Raw genomic sequence first — 17164 nt, 5'->3', positions numbered from 1 at the left:
GCTGTCAGCTACCTGTGACAGACACACGCTGTGTCCATCTGTCCATCACCAGTGACCACTGGTCCAGTCCACAGTGAGCACACGGCAATGGCTCTCTCTCTCTCTCTCGCTGTGCCGCATCCCGTGATCGACCTGCCAACACATGTGATCCGTTTGACAGTGCAGGCACTTCATCTCCCGCCAGCGGACTGGGCTGTGTCCACAGTGACCCCCCCCCCCGCCCAGGACTCAGTTGTGCCAGACCAACAACCTGTCAAGATGAAAACCACCCGCGTTTACGTTACTGATACTGGAATGGAGTCCCCCGGGGGTCCCGAGTTCTCGAACTGCTCGTTTGGGCCCAGTCGTCCCCTGTGATGCACTTTGCTGGCCCCCCCACCCCCCAGTGAGGTCCTGTTCAGTTTTGACTGTTGCTGTTCAGGTCAGTAACTCCTGTCGCACTGTCTTGTGGCTTTAGGCCCCGCCCACACACACACACACGGTCGGTCAGGTGCCATGGTAAAATCCCTAGCAAAGCCCGCCAGCCCGTGGCAGTGCCCGTCGAGAAGAACCGAGCCTGGACCGTCACAGGATCGTTTACCATGCACAGAAGTGTTCTTTTACTGCACCGCACTTTCAAAAAGGAGAGAAGTGGCAGTGTGTCAAAGCTCAGCAGGGAATTTATTTAAGTATCAACTATTTGTACGCCGTCATCACAAACACAGACAATACAAAATAAATATCTAACAATATTACTGTTCATTGTTCCTTAAATATCAAATAAATAGTTTTCCTTTTTTCCTCACAGAAGGGGGTCCCAGAATACTTTCAACAGAAACACAAATAACATTTAAAAATTGTCAAACTCGGTCAGTTATAAAATATTTGCACTTAGAAAAGAAGTTAAAAATGCCATTGTCTAAATGAAAAATATATATAAAACAATAAGCGCGGCTGATATCTTAAATACCTTTTTGTTTTTCAGGCAGTGACACTGAGGACGGAACTCCGGTGTCTCTCAGCAGTTCAGAGCCAGTAAGAGCCTGAGATGCACGTCGCACTCCGGAGGTTACGGAATAAAGTGAATAAATAAGTGAATAAAATAGTCAATAAATAGGCAGATCAAGTCAAGCAAACAGAACGTGGAGCTGCGTGAAGAAAACGACACGGAACCGTCCACACACTTTAGGAACCGATAAACTACCGACTTCGGCGGAACGAAGCGCGATTTCTATGTTCGTAAACACCGCGATGTGTTGGGCTGCTAGATGAGGCGGGAAATTATTTACACGATATACTATAGTAATACAGCATTCCTCGGGTACAGAGGAGGAAACCTGCTCGTGTTCCCATGGCGTGTGGCTGGACGGGAGCTGGACGTCCTGCGTGTCCAGTAACAGTCGCAAGAGTTGGGCTCGGAAGAGAGTTGAACGTGCACGTCCACACACGCGCGCGCGCACACACACACACACACACCCCAGGGGGTGTCACACACGTTCACAGGCGGCAAGCAGCCTAAGACCAAAGTTCTTGGTGCCGGTGCGCTGAGGGTGAGCGCTTGTGGGGTGTGGGTTCCGTCCCACGATGCCCTGCAGGCGCCGCTGTCCGTTGGCCCCAAGGAGCAACGTGCCGGGTTTGGGTCTCGTCCCGAGTTTCTGCGGTGTTACGTCTCGCGGGGCTCCCGCCAACGCCAGCACAGTGTTTATACCTGAGTGCCCTCGTTGCGAGTTGCTATGCGCCGTGTCCACGCGGGGCTCCTCCTCTCGCCCCCCGCACCCCCCCCTTCACACCTCGATCCCTTTCACCGCCTGGTTGATGGTCTCCAGCAGGGCCTTGTTGTCCGGGTTCTGATAGCAGTCCTTGTTGGTGTACATGTCCGTCAGCCTGTCCACGTACGTGTCGAAGTTCTGCTCCGTGATCGGCTCCTGCTGGGGGAAACGCAGCCGGGTTGGATTTCAAAGAGGGGAACGGTGCTCGCCGTCACCGTTCCCTCCTTTCGCTTCCAACAGGGACTCATGGTTCCCTTCCATTTTGCGTGGTGCTTAGTCGCCGTGGCAACAGAATCTCCCTGGCAGCAAAATGGGTGACTCTCACCGTTACTCTGTGTGTGTGCGTGCGTGCATGCGTGCGCGCCTGCCTCAATGTCTTGTATGCACTCTGTACGTACCCTGTATTTACCCCCCGTGTACCCTGTACGTGCCCACGTCTCACCATGTGGGGCAGCTGGATGTGGGCCAGACTGCGGATGAGCGCCTGGCTGAGGCCGGACAGCTCCACAAACAGGGCCTCGTTCTGCTCCTCGATCACCTTGTTCTCCTCCTCCATGTTCTTCAAGTTCTTCTCCATGGACGAGATCTGCAGGGAAGCCCGGAGCGCAGCTCATTAGCGAGGCTACGCCCGCTGCGGGTGGGGGTGGCCCTCGGGTCCCGGGGTCACGTGGATAGCCCACCTGCGTGTGGAGGCTGGCCATGTCCGCCTCCATCTCGCTGTTGGACTCGTTGAGCTCGTTGATCTCCTTGTTGAGCTGCTTAATGTCCTCGTCGTTGTCCAGAACTGAAGAGAGACGAGGACCAAGCGCTCAGGTTAGTCCAACTGCTACCTCGTCCATCAGCGCGGGTCAGCGCGTGTGGAGCCGAGTGCCCCCGCGGGGCCCCTCCTTACCATCGCTGGAGCGGAACTTGGTGCCCAGGTACTCGTCTCCGGGACATTTGCTCTTCTTCTTGGTCACAGACGCCCTGGGACATCCGGAGAGGCTGCGCACACGAAAATGTGGTACTCGGTACACTGCAGTTCTTACTGTATCGGTTCAGCGCCTTGATCGCAGGCGCTACGGCACAAGGCGGGGGGGATTCGAACCCGGACGCTCGGAGCGCAGAGCGGCAGCTCTAAGCGCCGCACCGCACCCCCCGCTGGCCCCAGGGTGCCCGTTGTCTCGGCTCTTCGGAGAGCACCGTATTTTACCGCGCCGTTTCAGGTCGGAGACCCGTGCGAACGGGGTGAGAGGAGGGCCCTGCGTGCGACTGGGCGCCGTCACCTGCGGTGCGTGAGGAAGCTGCCGTTGGCGTGTCCCGAGCCGTCGCACCCGGGCGTGGGGCACGTGGGACCCTCGGCCTTGAACGATTTCCAGGAGAAGGTGGAGCCGTTGAGCAGCGCCTCCTTGTGACGCCGCGCCGCCAGCGGGCAGCCGTAGGCACTGCGGTGCGTCGCGTATTTCCCGCTGATGTGGCCCAGGCTGTCGCACCCGGGTACGGGGCATCTGAGGGTGCGGCGGGGCGGGGCGGGGCGGGGCGGGGGTGGGGTCGCAGCCACAGGGGTGAAAGGAATGAAATAAATGCTGGCAAAGCGAACCCTAACCCCCACCCTCCACCCCCCCCACGCACTTGATGAGCTCCGACTCCTCCTTGTCCTCCTTAGTCGGGGCGCTCTTCACGCCGCCCTTCTTGGCGCGGGGGCAGCCGGACAGGCTGGTGGGGGGAGTTAGGAAAGAGCCGGAACAGCAAGGTCAAGAGCAGCCTGGCGGCTTGTCAGCCAGCAGGAGACGCACACCCCCCATGGCGAGCGCCGTCACGCTACGTACCTCCTGTGCGACGCGTAGTTCCCCGTGATGTGGCCGGAACCGTCGCATCCTGGAGTCGGACACCTGGGGGGATTTGGGGGGGGGGGTTAGTGGGCGGGGCTTCTCTTACTCCCGGTCACAGTGAGGCAAAGTTGTTATTCGTGACCGTGACCAGCACCGTGAAGGCAAAGGGTGCCACAGAGAAGTACTGCGGTAAAGGGAGTAAAGTACAGCGGAGAGCGGAATCGTGGCGAGGAGCTGCAGTGAGCGCGATGCAGTAAATCAAAGTTAACGGAGTTAACACCGCGGTATCTCCGCTTAACAGCAGTGTGTGTACCAGTAAACCATGGTATATGTGGGTAACAGGCAGGTGCAGCAGAGGGGCAGCAGAGTGAAGCACAGACATACTTGAGTTCAGGAGAGTGGGCTGCCATGAGGGTCCGCAGACTCTTATCAGCGAGAGGACAGCCGGAGAGGCTGGGGGGGTGAGCGACGGGGGAGAGGGAGAGCGAGCGAGAGAGAGAGAGAGAGAGAGAGAGAGAGAGCGAGAGAAGAGGAGGAAAAGGTTTAGTGAGAGAAGTCAAACAAGGAGCCTCTTTAGAAACGGCTGTATTTGTACCTTTTACAAAATACCTGTTCCTGTCACTGTGCTGAGCTGAGGGGGCAGTAAAGAACACACACACACACACACACCCACACACACCCAACATCGGATGGTGAAACCACCTTCGTTCAATTCCCTTCCACAGTGTTTACAACTCCTGTCTGCTGTTGAAGTGTCGGTAAGCAGTAACAAGATGAGGAACGTTGAGCGTGTGTGCGCGTGTGTGTGCGCGTGTGTGTGCGCGTGTGTGTGCGTGTGCTTGAGGGGATCGGAGGACTTGCCCCCAGATTACCTGCGGTGTGATGCATAGTTTCCGGTGATGTGGCCACTGCCGTCGCAGCCAGGGGTGGGACACCTGCAGGGGGCGCCAGAGAGCGAGGCACTCAGAGGGGGTCTGACCTACATTTCCCTGTCTCTGTCTCTCTGCCTGTGTCTGTCTGTCACCCCCCGCACCCCCCCACCCCCCATGTTCACGTGCGATGCGTGTGTCGTTCTGACTGCTGCGGTCGCGGTGCTCTCGACCGTTTCACTCACAGCAGAACGTCCTTCTTGCAGTCCTTCGGCTGGAACTTGACTTTAAAGGTGGGGGTCGTGACCTCGCCCGGGTACCTCTTGTCCTCGACGCCGTCCTCGGGGTCCGATGGGTCATCTGACGCCTCCTGCTGCTGCGTGTGAGGGGCGACACCCTGATCACACACCGGCGCTTCGTGCAAAAACGATGCGAATGAAGGGAGAGGAGCGACGAGGCACGGAGATGGAGCTCATGTGTGAAGTAACTAACGGAGCGTTAGAGGTCGGGGGAGGACAGCTCCGCGAACGTCCGACGCGCAGCGTCCTCCTCCAGCTCGTTCGTCTCTTTTCACCGAACTCTCATCCCTGGTCCTTTTCAACCCGACCCATGTTTAGCCACCGGGCCACTAGGTGGCAGTAAAGAGCAGCGAAACAGAAGCGCCTCAATCCAACTTGCTGCCGCAGTGTCGACATCTCCCGTCCGCTGCTCCCGAGTGTCGCCGCTCGTGTTTACGGGACACCGGGCGCTGAGCAGGGGTTTGTGGAGACGGGGAGGACAAAGGCTCACCTCTTCTAGCTCCTCTTCTCTCTGACGGTTGGGTGTGGTGTAGTCCAGAGGCCCCTCCCACTCCTCCTGCTTGAGGGCGGGGCCCGAGCGACACGACGTTTTTGCTCCGCTGCCGCCTGGGTTCAGAGAGGAGGAGGGTGCGGGGGCGGGGGACCGCACCCCGGGGCTGGACCCCTCCCGCTTCACGGGCTTCTTCATGCTCAGGTCCAGCGTGCCGTTCTCATCCACCTCGAGCGCCGCGTTCTGCAGAGACCGGTAGAAGGCGCTCTTACGCTCCGGTCAAACGCCTCCGAGTCGCACAGCGCAAGGACGGAGGGACGGGTGGAGTACCCGAGCTCACGCACTTGGGACGCACCTGCGATCCGAAGCCCACCTGGTTGGCCGCGTCCGGCTGCTTGGTGCTCAGGTTCTCCGGCATCTCCCAGCAGCGCGTGGACAGGTTGAGGATGGCGGTGGCAGCCATGTGGGCGGCCTCCGCGTCCTGCGAGTAGTCGTAGGAGGACGACGGGGAAGAGGAGCTGGACGACTTGGCGTGGACCCCCGGCACGCTGTGGCTGGGGGACGCTTTGGCTGAGGAGCGGAGGGACACCAGGTTCGCTCTGAGCGCAGCCCGCAGCAAAAGCGTACGCCGTACCGCGGTAAGGAGAGGGGTGGGGAGCGGCCCTTACTTTTCGGCGACGTTTTGCCCGCCTGCGGCTTGGGAGCGAGCGCGCGCTTCCCGAAGAGCTGCACGTCGAAGGCGGTGTAGTCGAAGGACACCTTGGAGTACTTCTCGAGCTCCTTGGCCAGGTTGGCGCGGGGCGTGGCCGGCAGGGCGCTGGGCCGGTAGCTGCCGTACTGCGGGATCTCGAGCTGCTTCACGAAGCACATGGGCCTGGAAGGGGCAGCGGGTCGGACGCCGGCGCAGGATCAGCGCGACTCACCTGTGGGACGGCTCGCGTCGGGAGGGGACTCACCTGAGGACCCTGTCGGAGTGGGGGCTCCCGGTCGACTGCGGCGGCGGCGGCGGCGGCGGCGCCGCCTGTTTCTCCTGAGATTTGGACAGTTTCTCGGCGGCGGCGATGGGACACCCTGACAGGCTGGGGGCAGAGAGACACCTGGCTCACCAGGAGCGCCTGGAGCACCTGCGTTGGCGCCGCGCTCTCCACGACCGGACGCGCGACCGCAGGACAGTCAGCGGCCGAGGGACAGGTGGACGCGCCGCAGGCAGGGGGTCGAACCTACCTCCTGTGGGTGTTGCGGTTGCTGTTGACGTGACCTTGTCCCGTGCACCCAGGCGTCGGACACTTGAGCACGTTCTCATGCATGGCCAAAACTGGACAGGGAGCGGAGAAGGAGGAGGACAGCGGTACGTTAGTACAAATTACCATCAATTCTTTTTCCTCCTTGACTCAGTGGAATTTCTTGATATTTATCATCAATGTATTCAGAGCTGTAACTCTTTATTTCTTTATTTCTTCTTCACTCCAAGTGCTTTGAGAAGCTGCTTTGAAAAGGCCTACATAGAATGCATTATTATTACCATAGTAACGGTACCTAATGAGGAAACTCTCATTATGTCATTAACGTGATCACTCGTAACCCTCGTCTGCTGAGCTCTTTGAAAAGTATCATCTATGACAACTGAATAATAAAAGAACTCACTCGAAGCCTTGCAATGGTATTATCTTTCCAGAAAATTCTATGCATTTTATCCTTTCACAAGTTAAAGTGATGGGTAAGGCTGTCCTTTGCCTTTTCAGCTTCTTTTCCCACTTTTTTTGTTCTAGGACCCCTTATAACGATACATGGTGGTTTTATACGATGATAAAAAGTCACAATTTCTGGTGGGCTGTGCCTGGGGTGGGGGGGGGGGGGGGCGCTACTCACTCTCTGGTGGGATCCTGTCCTTGTGGGGGCAGCCGGATAGACTCCGGTGATGGGGGTACAGACCGGTCACGTGTCCCGTCCCATCACACCCAGGGGTGGGGCATTTGACCTCCTTTTTGTCTGCCCGGGAACCCTCTGTGGGGGGGCACACAGCACCTCTGTTCAGGTTCCGCACCCGACCCCCCCGGGGGGCAGCGATGTGCCCTTTATGGAGCTACAAGTCTTATGACGGCGCTGCTGCCGGGACTCGACCTGTTCCTACCTTTGCTGGCGCTCTTGCACTTGGTGGGGGGCTCCTCTCCCTGGGGGGGTTTCGCTGGGTCCGCACCCCTCCCCTGCTGGGCCTTCAGCGCTATCGCCTGCTCAAGGAGACCCAGGTTTCCCCGTCGCATGTCGTACGTCTCCGTGTCGTCCGTCACGGCCGCCTCGGCCTCCTCCTCTTCCTCCTCCTCCTCCCCGCCATCCATCTGCTCCTCCTCTTCTCTCTCCGAGTCCTCCGATCGCACCTCGATGACCACGGAAGGCACAGCCTTATGGGAAGCGTGCTCCTCTTCGCCGGAGGGGGGCTTCTCGCTCCCCCTGTCCTGCACTCCTGCCTCTGGAGCCCTAGGGGGCGCAGTGCCGCTGTTGTCCTCGTCCTCATCCTCCTCTTCATCTTCATCCGGTCGTTCTCCGTCGTGTCCCCGCTGGAGCGCCATCCTTGTCCCCGTCACCGCGGGGTAGCCACCGCAGAAGTACTGGTGGTCCAAGTTGTCCTTCTGGACTGAGCTCCGCTGCCCCTCCCCCTCGTCTTCCGTGGTTTCTGTGGCTCCCGCTGCGTCCCCTGTGGGCGGCTCCTCCCGCTCTTCCTCCTGCGCCCCGGGACCCCGCTCTCCCCTCTGGACCTCCTCCTCCGTGATCCGGCCGCTCGTTTCCCGAGAAGCCCGCGGCAGGAGGGACGTGGCCTCGCCGAGGTGAAGCAGGGAGTTGGCTGCCATTTCATGGCTGCTGGAGTATTGCTCGCTCGAGGAAGGGGGCGTGGCCATACCGGTGTCAGTGGGAGGCGCCTCCGCCTCGTCACAGTTTCCGCCGCCGCAGCTCTCGATCGCTGACTGATGTTCTGCGAAGGCATGTAGGAAGAGGTCAGTCTGTGTGCATCACGGGGCAACGGAGTAACTAACGGCTCTCACTTGACCTGGTCCCCCCCCGCAGCCCAGACAGCGCTGTGCTCCTCCGCCACTAATGCAAAGTCCAAAACCCCGAGTTTTGTTTTAACCCCAATGTGGTGGAGCGAGCTCCCTGTGTCCCTCACGGCTGCTGAAACCCTCCCGCACTGAAAGAGGGTCTCGAACCCATTTCTCTGAGAGCCACTTCTCTCCTGACCTCCTGTCAGCTCCATCAATGAGTCCACCACCATCTGCTCTGAACATCTATGTATTTGCCGTTTGAAATTCACTTCTATAACAGCTGCTGTAGTTATAAGCTGATGGAAACACTTGTAAATATCTGCAGTATTTTCTTCCTTGAAGTTTTGCGTTGATTTTAATGAGAATTTCTGAAAATAACTTCCTGTTTTATAAACCGCAAGACTATCCACCCAGAGTAAGGGTTAGTAAAGTGTGCTTTTTTGCCGCACCTCCTGCGGGCTCGGGCTCTGGCTCAGTCTCAGCCGCCGTCTCTTTGCCGCCTTCTTGCTCCGCCTCCTTCTGAGGCTCCTCCTCCGGGACCGCCCCCTCCGCAACGGACTCCTCCCCGGGCTCCGCCTCTTCGCTGCTCCTGTCACTGTCCAGGGCGAGCTTCACGGGGCTGGCCTTCCTCTTGGCTGCGGGCCGGCTCTGATCGGGCTTCGCCTCCTGGTGCTTCCTCTTGCGAGCCGGCGGGCCGCCCTCGGTGCTGATGGGGGCGTGGAGGAGGGAGGCGGAGCTGTGAGGTGGGCGGACCCCATCGCAGCAGAGCGGGCGCTCGTACAGACACTGGAGGAACAACGGCTCGCGACGACACGCGGGAGCACTTTCACAGGCCCTTTCACACACACGACGCACCTGCTGCCGTCCGTAGTGCCCTTGGTCGAGGTACTTACCCTGAACCGCCACAGTAAAAATTACCCTGGTATGTAAAGGGCTCAAAGAAACGCCACCTGCACTTGCGCACCGACCGTCAGGTGGCAGTAAAGAGCAGCCAGAGAGAAGAGCAGTGTGGTGCCGCCTCAGTTCGACTCCCTCCCACCGTGTTTACAGCTCCTGTCCGCTCTTCCCGAGTGTCACGCGTCAGCGATGGGACGAGGGACGAGGGACGCCGGACGCGTTCGAGGGATGAATCTGCCAACGGTTGGCACCGAACAGGAGCTTGTGGAGATCGGGAATTTTTTACGTTCGACGTTGTTCAAGTTCAGACTTGATTTTATCCGTTGTTATTTTATGTGGCATTTTCTCTAAGGTGAGTCAGTGTGCGTTTAATCATTTACACTGATGTACCTATCCATATACCAGGGTAATGCGTACAATTTGGTTAAGGGCAAGTACGTCTCTAGACATTTCCTTTACGAGAAGAGTAAATACACCTTGCCGCTGCTGACTTCGGTGAACACAAATGACATTAGGGCACACTTGTGGGACCAAGTTTAAAGAGAGGTCCTTACATCAGGTAAAGCTCGCCCTTCTGGGGCTGTAAAAGCTACTGGGACAGCCAGCATGCAGCAGCTGAACATAAGAGAGACGCTCTTACCTCGATTCCTGTCCTGCAAGATCAACAGGCCCTGGAGGGAGCGGGAGAGACACAGTTAGAACATCCAGCTGCCTGTCTGACCTCGGAGACCCCAGCTAATTACGCATAAAGGCTCCTCCCACTCAGCGGGTCGTGCCGGTGGTGTGGAGGGACCCCGTCAGGTGGCTGACGTTGCAGTCGAGTCAAATCGCTTATTTCTACTGGGAAAAGAGTGTTTGCAGACACGCAAAGTGGCTCCCAAAAATGCCCGAAACAGAGCGGCGAAGACACTGCGAGTAATGAAATGATGACAATGTTGAATAAATGACGACGTTTCGTCCACAGGCGATCGACTGAATCGCTGAGTGCAACGTAGTAACACTTCTTGGTGTTTCCAGTGGAGCCTCACCTTGGCACACCTGGGAGCGTGTGCGCGTTCGCTTCTCGTCGGGCCCCAGGCTCATCTGCCGGAGAAAGAGCGGCGTTAGCGTCTCTCTCTCTCTCGCTCACACACACACACACACACACACACACACACACACACACACACGAAGCGCTGTCTTGCTCGCTCACTCTGGCTCCTTGGCTCTGCGGTCCTCTGGACAGCCTGCAGGCGCCGACCTTCTCTCCTGTCATCCACCCCTGACTCAGCAGCTCACCCCAGAACTCATTTTCTGTCCCCAGAGACAGAGATCAGTGTAAGAGCTTCCCATGACTTGTTCTCAGAAAAACATTTGGACAAATGACCAAAAATGAACAAAAGCAAATATGAAATAATATGAAATACAGAACAGCTTCCTGTCCACCGAGAGTCAGCTGACGCGGCAAAAAAGGACCCAAAGAGTGTTAAAAGTACCCCGGTGCTCCTGTACCCATGGGAGCGAATTTACAGCAGTTAAAACGGTGTCACTGAATTTTATTCTTATTATTTTCTGGCTCAGTGTTTGATTGCCAGCTTTGCACTGATTTACCCATTTTTACAGCATCAGTTCAAGGTAAATACTGCTCCGCTGCTCTAGCCGGAACCCACACCTTGACCCACTCTGAGGTCGAACCCCAATGAACAACAATATAAACTGCTCAGAACAACGAGCACCAGGTGCGGCCAAAGGGACCCGGTCAAAGATTGTCTATAAAGAGACTCGCTCAGAAGGGAGATCATTGCTGGCGGGTTTTTGGTTTATTCCTCGAGTGTTACCCTGAGATGGAACCCAAGATGTGGCACGAGAAGATGAATAAAGAGCTCGTGGTCAACGATGGTTCGAGAGTCAGTCCTCGGCGTTCGGTGCTCCCAGCCTGTGGACACCATCTACCGAACCGTCCCTCCCCCACCTTAAACTCGTTGATTTTCACACATCCTTTCGCTTTCCAGCTGAGTCCCACCCTAGAGTTTCGGGGTGGGCAGAGGGTCACTGTTCGGAGACCCCCGTACCAAATGATTTTTTCATGGGAAGTAAGATCACACCCTGGGCCCTGAGCCGGGAGGTTATTGTCTCACAGCCTCTTCGTTCAAGTGTCAACCAGGGCAGCACGGTGGCACAGCGAGTAGCGCTGCTGTCTCACAGCGCCTTGGTGGGGCGAGAGAACGTGGGTTTGATCCCCGCTCTGTCCGTGTGGAGTTTGCATGTTCTCCCTGTGTCTGTGTGGGTTTCCTCCAGATGCTCTGGTTTCCTCCCACAGTCCAAAGACATGCTGTTCAAGTTCACCCTTAGTGTGTGACTGACACAGAGAGTATTTCACTGATGCATAGATGAGTAACCCAGTGTAAGTAGTGTATCTAGCAGTGTAAGTCACCGCGGTGAATAAGGTGTGTGGGCTCATAACACTACATGGAGTTCGTTGGAAGTCGCTTTGGAAAAAAGCATCCGTTAAGTGAATAAATGTAAATGTTATCCTGCCACATATGTCTAAGGTGGTGTGAATGTCAGCTGATCAACACTGGTTTTACACCGATTTACCATTTACGCAGCAGGGCAGCATTTACTCTGTCACTACAGGGCAAGTAACTTGACCAAGGATTCAGACCAGACAGCTTGTGACTGCGCCGCTGTGCCGGCACTCTGCCCCCCTCGTGATTTCAACCCCCAAAGACAACCTGCTGTTTTACCCTCAAAGGGCGTTTACCACAGTCACTTTGGTAAGCATCAAGCTCTGAAGTAAAACGTAAAAACTGCCAAAGCTGGGAACACAGGAACATCCACTTGGTGAGACAGGGCTGCGAACCAAACCACGGTAGACACTTTACCGTGGGACACACTAGGGGTCTTCGCCGCAGGCTCCACGCTGATGGGGTCCCTGCACGACACGCCCTGGAGGGACGAGCCGTGCCACCCGGTTCAGGGTTCTAGTCCCACGGGCCGAGAGGCTCCGGATGCTCTGCGCTCGATCGCGGAAGAGCTCCTTCCGGAAAATTACATTTTGTTCCTGTGGCGGGAAGCTGTTTACATTCTGATGCCTTGTTCCTGCTGGTCGGGATGGTAAACGTTGCACGTACTCAACAGCGTACAGGAAGCAACAGCGCAGTAACCACGGTAACAGAGCGCTGAAAGACACAGCGAGGCCCCCTGGGCTTGGGGGGGGATGCAGGGTCCTTCTGGGGTCCAATTAATTGCTAACTTGCGAGCACCCCGACTCGCAACCCTGTTGCCATGGTTCCCACGATGCACTTCTAGCGAGCTGCTGCGCTCGAAGGACTCGGGCCGCAATCCCCGCCTGCCTCCTCGTGTCACCGCTGACCCCACGGAGAGGGAAGCCCCCCGGGAAGAACCACAGAACTCACAGTAGCGTGTTCCCCGTTGAGCTCCTGCACAGCCCACCGCTAACGGTGACAGCTCTGCACAGAAAACTTCAGTGGTCAGCAGGGGGCGCAGCGGTTAGAGCTGTCACACTGCGCTATTGAAACATTCCAGTTTCAAATCCCCCTCCTGCTCTAGTGCCCTTGATCGAGGTACTTGCCCCGAATCGATCTGGTAAAAATGGGTAAATTGGTGTAAATGGACTAGTGTACAAAGCTACCGACGCAAGGAGAAAAGTGTCAGGCAACGGAGTCGATGGCAGTGAATAAATGATTCCCACGTGTGTGTGCGCTAAATAAAGACTTTTTAAAGGCTTTAAACTTTTATATTTTAATAGCGAGTGACCCTGTGGCGTGTAGAGACAGTGAGCAGTGAACCCCCGGGGTAGGGGGTGGGGGTCCAACACTATGCATCACTGCACAAACAGCCCTTAACTCTCCAGGTCAGAGCAAAGAGGTGCTTCACTGGTTCTTTTACTGTGTGCGCACGCACGCGCACACACACGCACGCACGCACACACGCACGCACGCACACACACACACACACACACACTGCAGCAGAAACCCAACACATCAATGCTCCTTAAAGAGACAGAGCCTGAGAGAAGGAAATGTTCCGAAATGTAAACAACTGGGAAAGGAGCACAGATCTTGCGGATATTTTCTGGTTCTCGTTCGATTTGTGGTTCACTTGTGAACGGTCGCTGTTGGACCACCATTCCCCGCTGTCCATTTCTCCACGGACAGGCCTTGTCTCACTAGTCTTCCCCCGTGAGACACTTAGTGCCCACTATTCTCTGTCTGGGCTCATGCATTAATGACGTGGATCTGCTGCTGTAATATTTACTCCTTTATCTGACCTCCTTATGCGAAGTGGCACGTTCGTACATTGATTTGCCCACTGATACAGCAGGGTAATTTCTACTGTATGAATCCAGAAAAAGTACCTCGAGCAAGGGCGCTACAGCAGGAGTGAGGATTCGAGCGCATGACCTTTGAATCCAAGATGATGGTCCTAAGCAGTGCGCCTCCCGCTCTTCCATTGACTTGTTTAGATCAAAAGGAGTTTGGTCATTTTTCTAGTATTTTTACGCGCTCCTCATCCAGTGACGTGACGTACTGGGACTGGTGTGCGTGTGTGCGCGCGTGCGCGGGGAGCTTAGGCTGACGGGAGGTTTGCGTTACCGGCGACACCGAGGAAACCGTACACCGTGACGGATGAGAACTCAAACCGCGTCCTCACTGTGACCACCGAGTACCTTGTTTTTACTCACTTTGTGCTGTGTGCACCTGAACCTGTACCAGGTGGGGCCTGGTCCCAGACCAGCAGTAAGACCCCCCTCAGTCGTCAGAACATCGGGACAGGAGCATGAGGCCACCATCACATCATCCTGGGCCACCGGGCCTGGGTTCGACGGGTGGGCGCACACGGGGGGGAGGGGGGGGGTCTTAAAGAGACCCCCCCAGAGCCTCGGAGAGGAAGGGCGCAGTTTCACACTGAGATGAACCTGCCGGGACCGTCGGGCCTTAGAATAAAGACACCCCCCACCCTACCCCACCCCACCCCCACCCCTACCCTCCCCGGCGGGAGCGGATATTCACTGCAAAACAGACTTTGAGTCACGTGCCCACGGGCGGAATTACCTGCTTATAATAAAGAAACGTTCGCGTTCGCGTGGCTGAAAAAGCTCCGGCGGAGCGGAGGACGATGCGCAGCGAGCCCCTCTTTATTCCGCTAGAGAGCCGTTAAAATCCGCCCTGGATCCGCCATCTGCTCCCTCCCTGCCTCCGTCACGCGCAGCGCCGGGAACCGATCACGAGCGGGACCGTCGATGAGCGCGAGCGCCGACGGATGACCGCTCACGGGCCGAGCATCACTCCTCCGCGGGGGTGAACATGGCTCCGCGCGCCTTTGTCGGGATGAACACGGAATATTGACTTACCTAACCCCCCCACATTGCCCCCCCCCTTCCCGCTCCCCTCCCCTCCCCTCTCCTCTCCTCTCCTCTCCTCCCGCTACACCCCCTGCCCGTGACGTCATCGAAAAGCCCTGGTAAAGACCACCCAACCGGAGGGGGCGCAACAAATGTAGCGAAGATGATAAACACACCGCGTTTAACACATACAGCAAATATAACAACAGACACGCGCGGGTGGGGGGAGAGGAGGGGGGGGGATGTCGGTCTGTCGGTGCGGGACGTTTAAAGAGGCGGAAACACGGTTCTTTTTAGGAAAACACACATAAACGTCACAGTAAGAAGGAGAAACACCTCACTCGTAAAGAGCGGGTTCAGTGGAGGATGGAAATGCGGCGGGGGGGCTTCATTCTCCTTCATTCTTCTCCACTCTTTTTCATTCTCCTCCCTTCTCATGGATACAGGAGTGTGAGCATCCCCCTCTCCAGTGACAGCTACACACCCCACTGTTCGGATCGAATGGTGCAACCCAGCACGTCACACACACACACACACACACACACACACACACACACACACACACACACACACACACACACACACCGGTCACGTGCGCTCTGTAAGACGATTACGTGCGGAAGGACAGCAGGAGTGTGTGTTGCGGAGCACTGTCCTCTGCCGCCCTACACACCCGACTCAGACGCATTTCCCAGGTGTGGGATGTTAAGTAACTTTATTACTAATAATGACAATTTATAGAATAATTCATAACGGAGCCGCTCTCTGTGGGTCCGTCTGCGGACGGTGGTAAAGTGACCGTTAATTAGTGACCGTTACTCTGATTTACCACACGGTAATGGAGTACCAGTACCACACGGTCATTCAGCGCCGGACTTTGAGTTCCTCACTGTCTGACTCTCTCTCTCCCCCTCTCTCTCTCTCTCTCTCTCTCTCTCTCTCTCTCTCTCTCTCACACACACACACACACGCAGATCGCGGCGCCGTTTCAGCACCCGAGACAGCGCTGCGCTCAGAACCTCGGACAGCGCTCTTTTCCACACACGAGCTCTTCGACCGAATCCGCGTGTGACACCAGACAAACGGGTGTGTGAAAAACACAGGGCAACTACTGGTGTGACTTGCAGTAGAACGAACACGAACCCACCGGACACGGGCGAACTGGGGGGTATCTGGGGGGGGGGGTGATCGGTATGTCCCTGAAGTTGGTCACTCGCGGAAATGTGACTTTTATCGCAAAGGAAAAGATTAAGAGGACGGTACAAAGAGGCGCACAGCTGCTCCGTTACAGTTTAATGTAGAGCAGGTAGCGCTGGTGCCCCGCCGCGCCTGGGCTCAGGGTTCGGACGTGGGTTCAAAACCTTTTCAGGTGAACCGGTGACTCTGGATTGTCCATTGTGCGTGTGTGTGTGTGTGTGTGTGTGTCTGCCCCGTTATGGACCGTCCTCCTACACTCTGCCGCACGCGCTGTACTTCCGGGACAGGCTCCGCACCACCGCGAGTCGGACAAGCGGGTATTGATTTTAATTTCTTTCATTGATTTTAGCAACATCCGTCAGAGGGACTTGTGCTGTGCTGTACAGAACGTGGTGAACGTGTCACCGCCACGCGTGAATCGGGACTGTTCCTTAACTGCCGTTTCCTGGATACACGTCAACAAATCTGAAAAAAAAAAAACAAAAAAAAACGCACCGGCATGTCACGGATTTATGCGTGGTTCTTTGCGAAAGAAGGCGACATCGATTCGAGGGCTAATCGGTAATAAACTGGTCGAAATGAAAGCGCATCGAGGACTGAGAGACTTTATGGGTAAATATTTAATGAGCACGAGATTCCAGGACAGCATCTGGAGCCTCTGTCCCCCAGAGCGGAGACTGTCGTGTCCGCAGGTAGAAGGCGACGTGGGTGGGCTGCCGCGACAGGGCCCACGTGTGTCGCACTGGCTGAGAGGGAAACACAGACACACACACACACACGCACTGTGTGACTGACTTTTATGATTCTAAAATGGCATTTTTCTCATGCATTTATGTTTACTGATGCATTTATTTACTATTTCCTTTAGTGCACTGATGTAAGATCAACGGTAAATGTGCCAATAGGTACTGTCATGCAGTACTTTATTCCGAGTTGATGTAAATTATATGCACAGATTATTTGCTACACAAACGTGCAGCAAGTGACGCCGATGAAGCACGAGCTGAGCACAAATATAAACAGAAACGCGTTCATATTTATATGGGAACAGCAAGTGTAGCACATGAGCGCGGGGACACGCGAAAGAGCAGGAGAGGAAAATGAAAAGTTGCGCTACTGACCTAGAAAAGTCCCGCATGGCCTCATGGTCGCGCTCCCGCTCGAGCCGCCGCTCGCTCCCGGCGCGCTGAGCTCAAGAGCGCGTTCCACGCGAACAGAACAGGGCTCGTCGCCGGGGGCGGGACGTTTTCGGTCCAGCCAATCGGAGGCGGAGAAGGCGGTGACGGCATCGAGGATACCGAGGCGCTCGGCCAATCGGCGCCGGGAAACCTGCATAAGAGAAAACCATTGACAACAAACTCAAGGACGTGGATGTTTCATCGGAGCGACGAGAAATGTTCGTTTCTCGGCTCGTCTTAACTGGGACTCGTGAGTTCAAATAACATGGAGGCTCATCGTTACAAAGAGACTT

General features: G+C 56.3%; 1 protein-coding gene across 4 annotated transcripts; it reads right to left on the bottom strand.

Annotated features, from left to right (window-relative positions):
* Positions 1-651: 651 nt before the first annotated feature.
* On the bottom strand, positions 652-16873 carry LOC108926401 (myelin transcription factor 1-like). 4 transcript variants are annotated; one of them, XM_029252156.1, is made up of 22 exons: positions 16815-16873; positions 10342-10442; positions 10178-10232; positions 9790-9820; positions 8702-8958; positions 7349-8185; positions 7087-7221; positions 6442-6532; positions 6174-6296; positions 5886-6091; positions 5573-5787; positions 5218-5460; positions 4674-4804; positions 4432-4494; positions 3944-4012; positions 3557-3619; positions 3360-3443; positions 3014-3235; positions 2641-2732; positions 2429-2532; positions 2191-2334; positions 652-1907 (listed from the first exon to the last, which is right to left on the bottom strand). In XM_029252156.1, the coding sequence occupies exons 1-22, from the start codon at positions 16837-16839 to the stop codon at positions 1764-1766; spliced, it is 3435 nt and encodes a 1144-aa protein (XP_029107989.1). In that variant the 5' UTR covers positions 16840-16873; the 3' UTR covers positions 652-1763. The 4 variants fall into 4 exon arrangements, with proteins under 4 accessions (XP_029107989.1, XP_029107990.1, XP_029107991.1 ...); XM_029252157.1 differs by having other exon boundaries at positions 5591-5787; XM_029252158.1 differs by having other exon boundaries at positions 652-1904; positions 5591-5787.
* Positions 16874-17164: the final 291 nt, after the last annotated feature.

The sequence above is a fragment of the Scleropages formosus genome, chromosome 5 (assembly GCF_900964775.1).
Source record: "Scleropages formosus chromosome 5, fSclFor1.1, whole genome shotgun sequence".
Lineage (NCBI taxonomy): Eukaryota > Metazoa > Chordata > Actinopteri > Osteoglossiformes > Osteoglossidae > Scleropages > Scleropages formosus.
The sequence above is the reverse complement of the archived record's forward strand: the minus strand, read 5'-3'. Positions and strand labels throughout refer to the sequence as shown.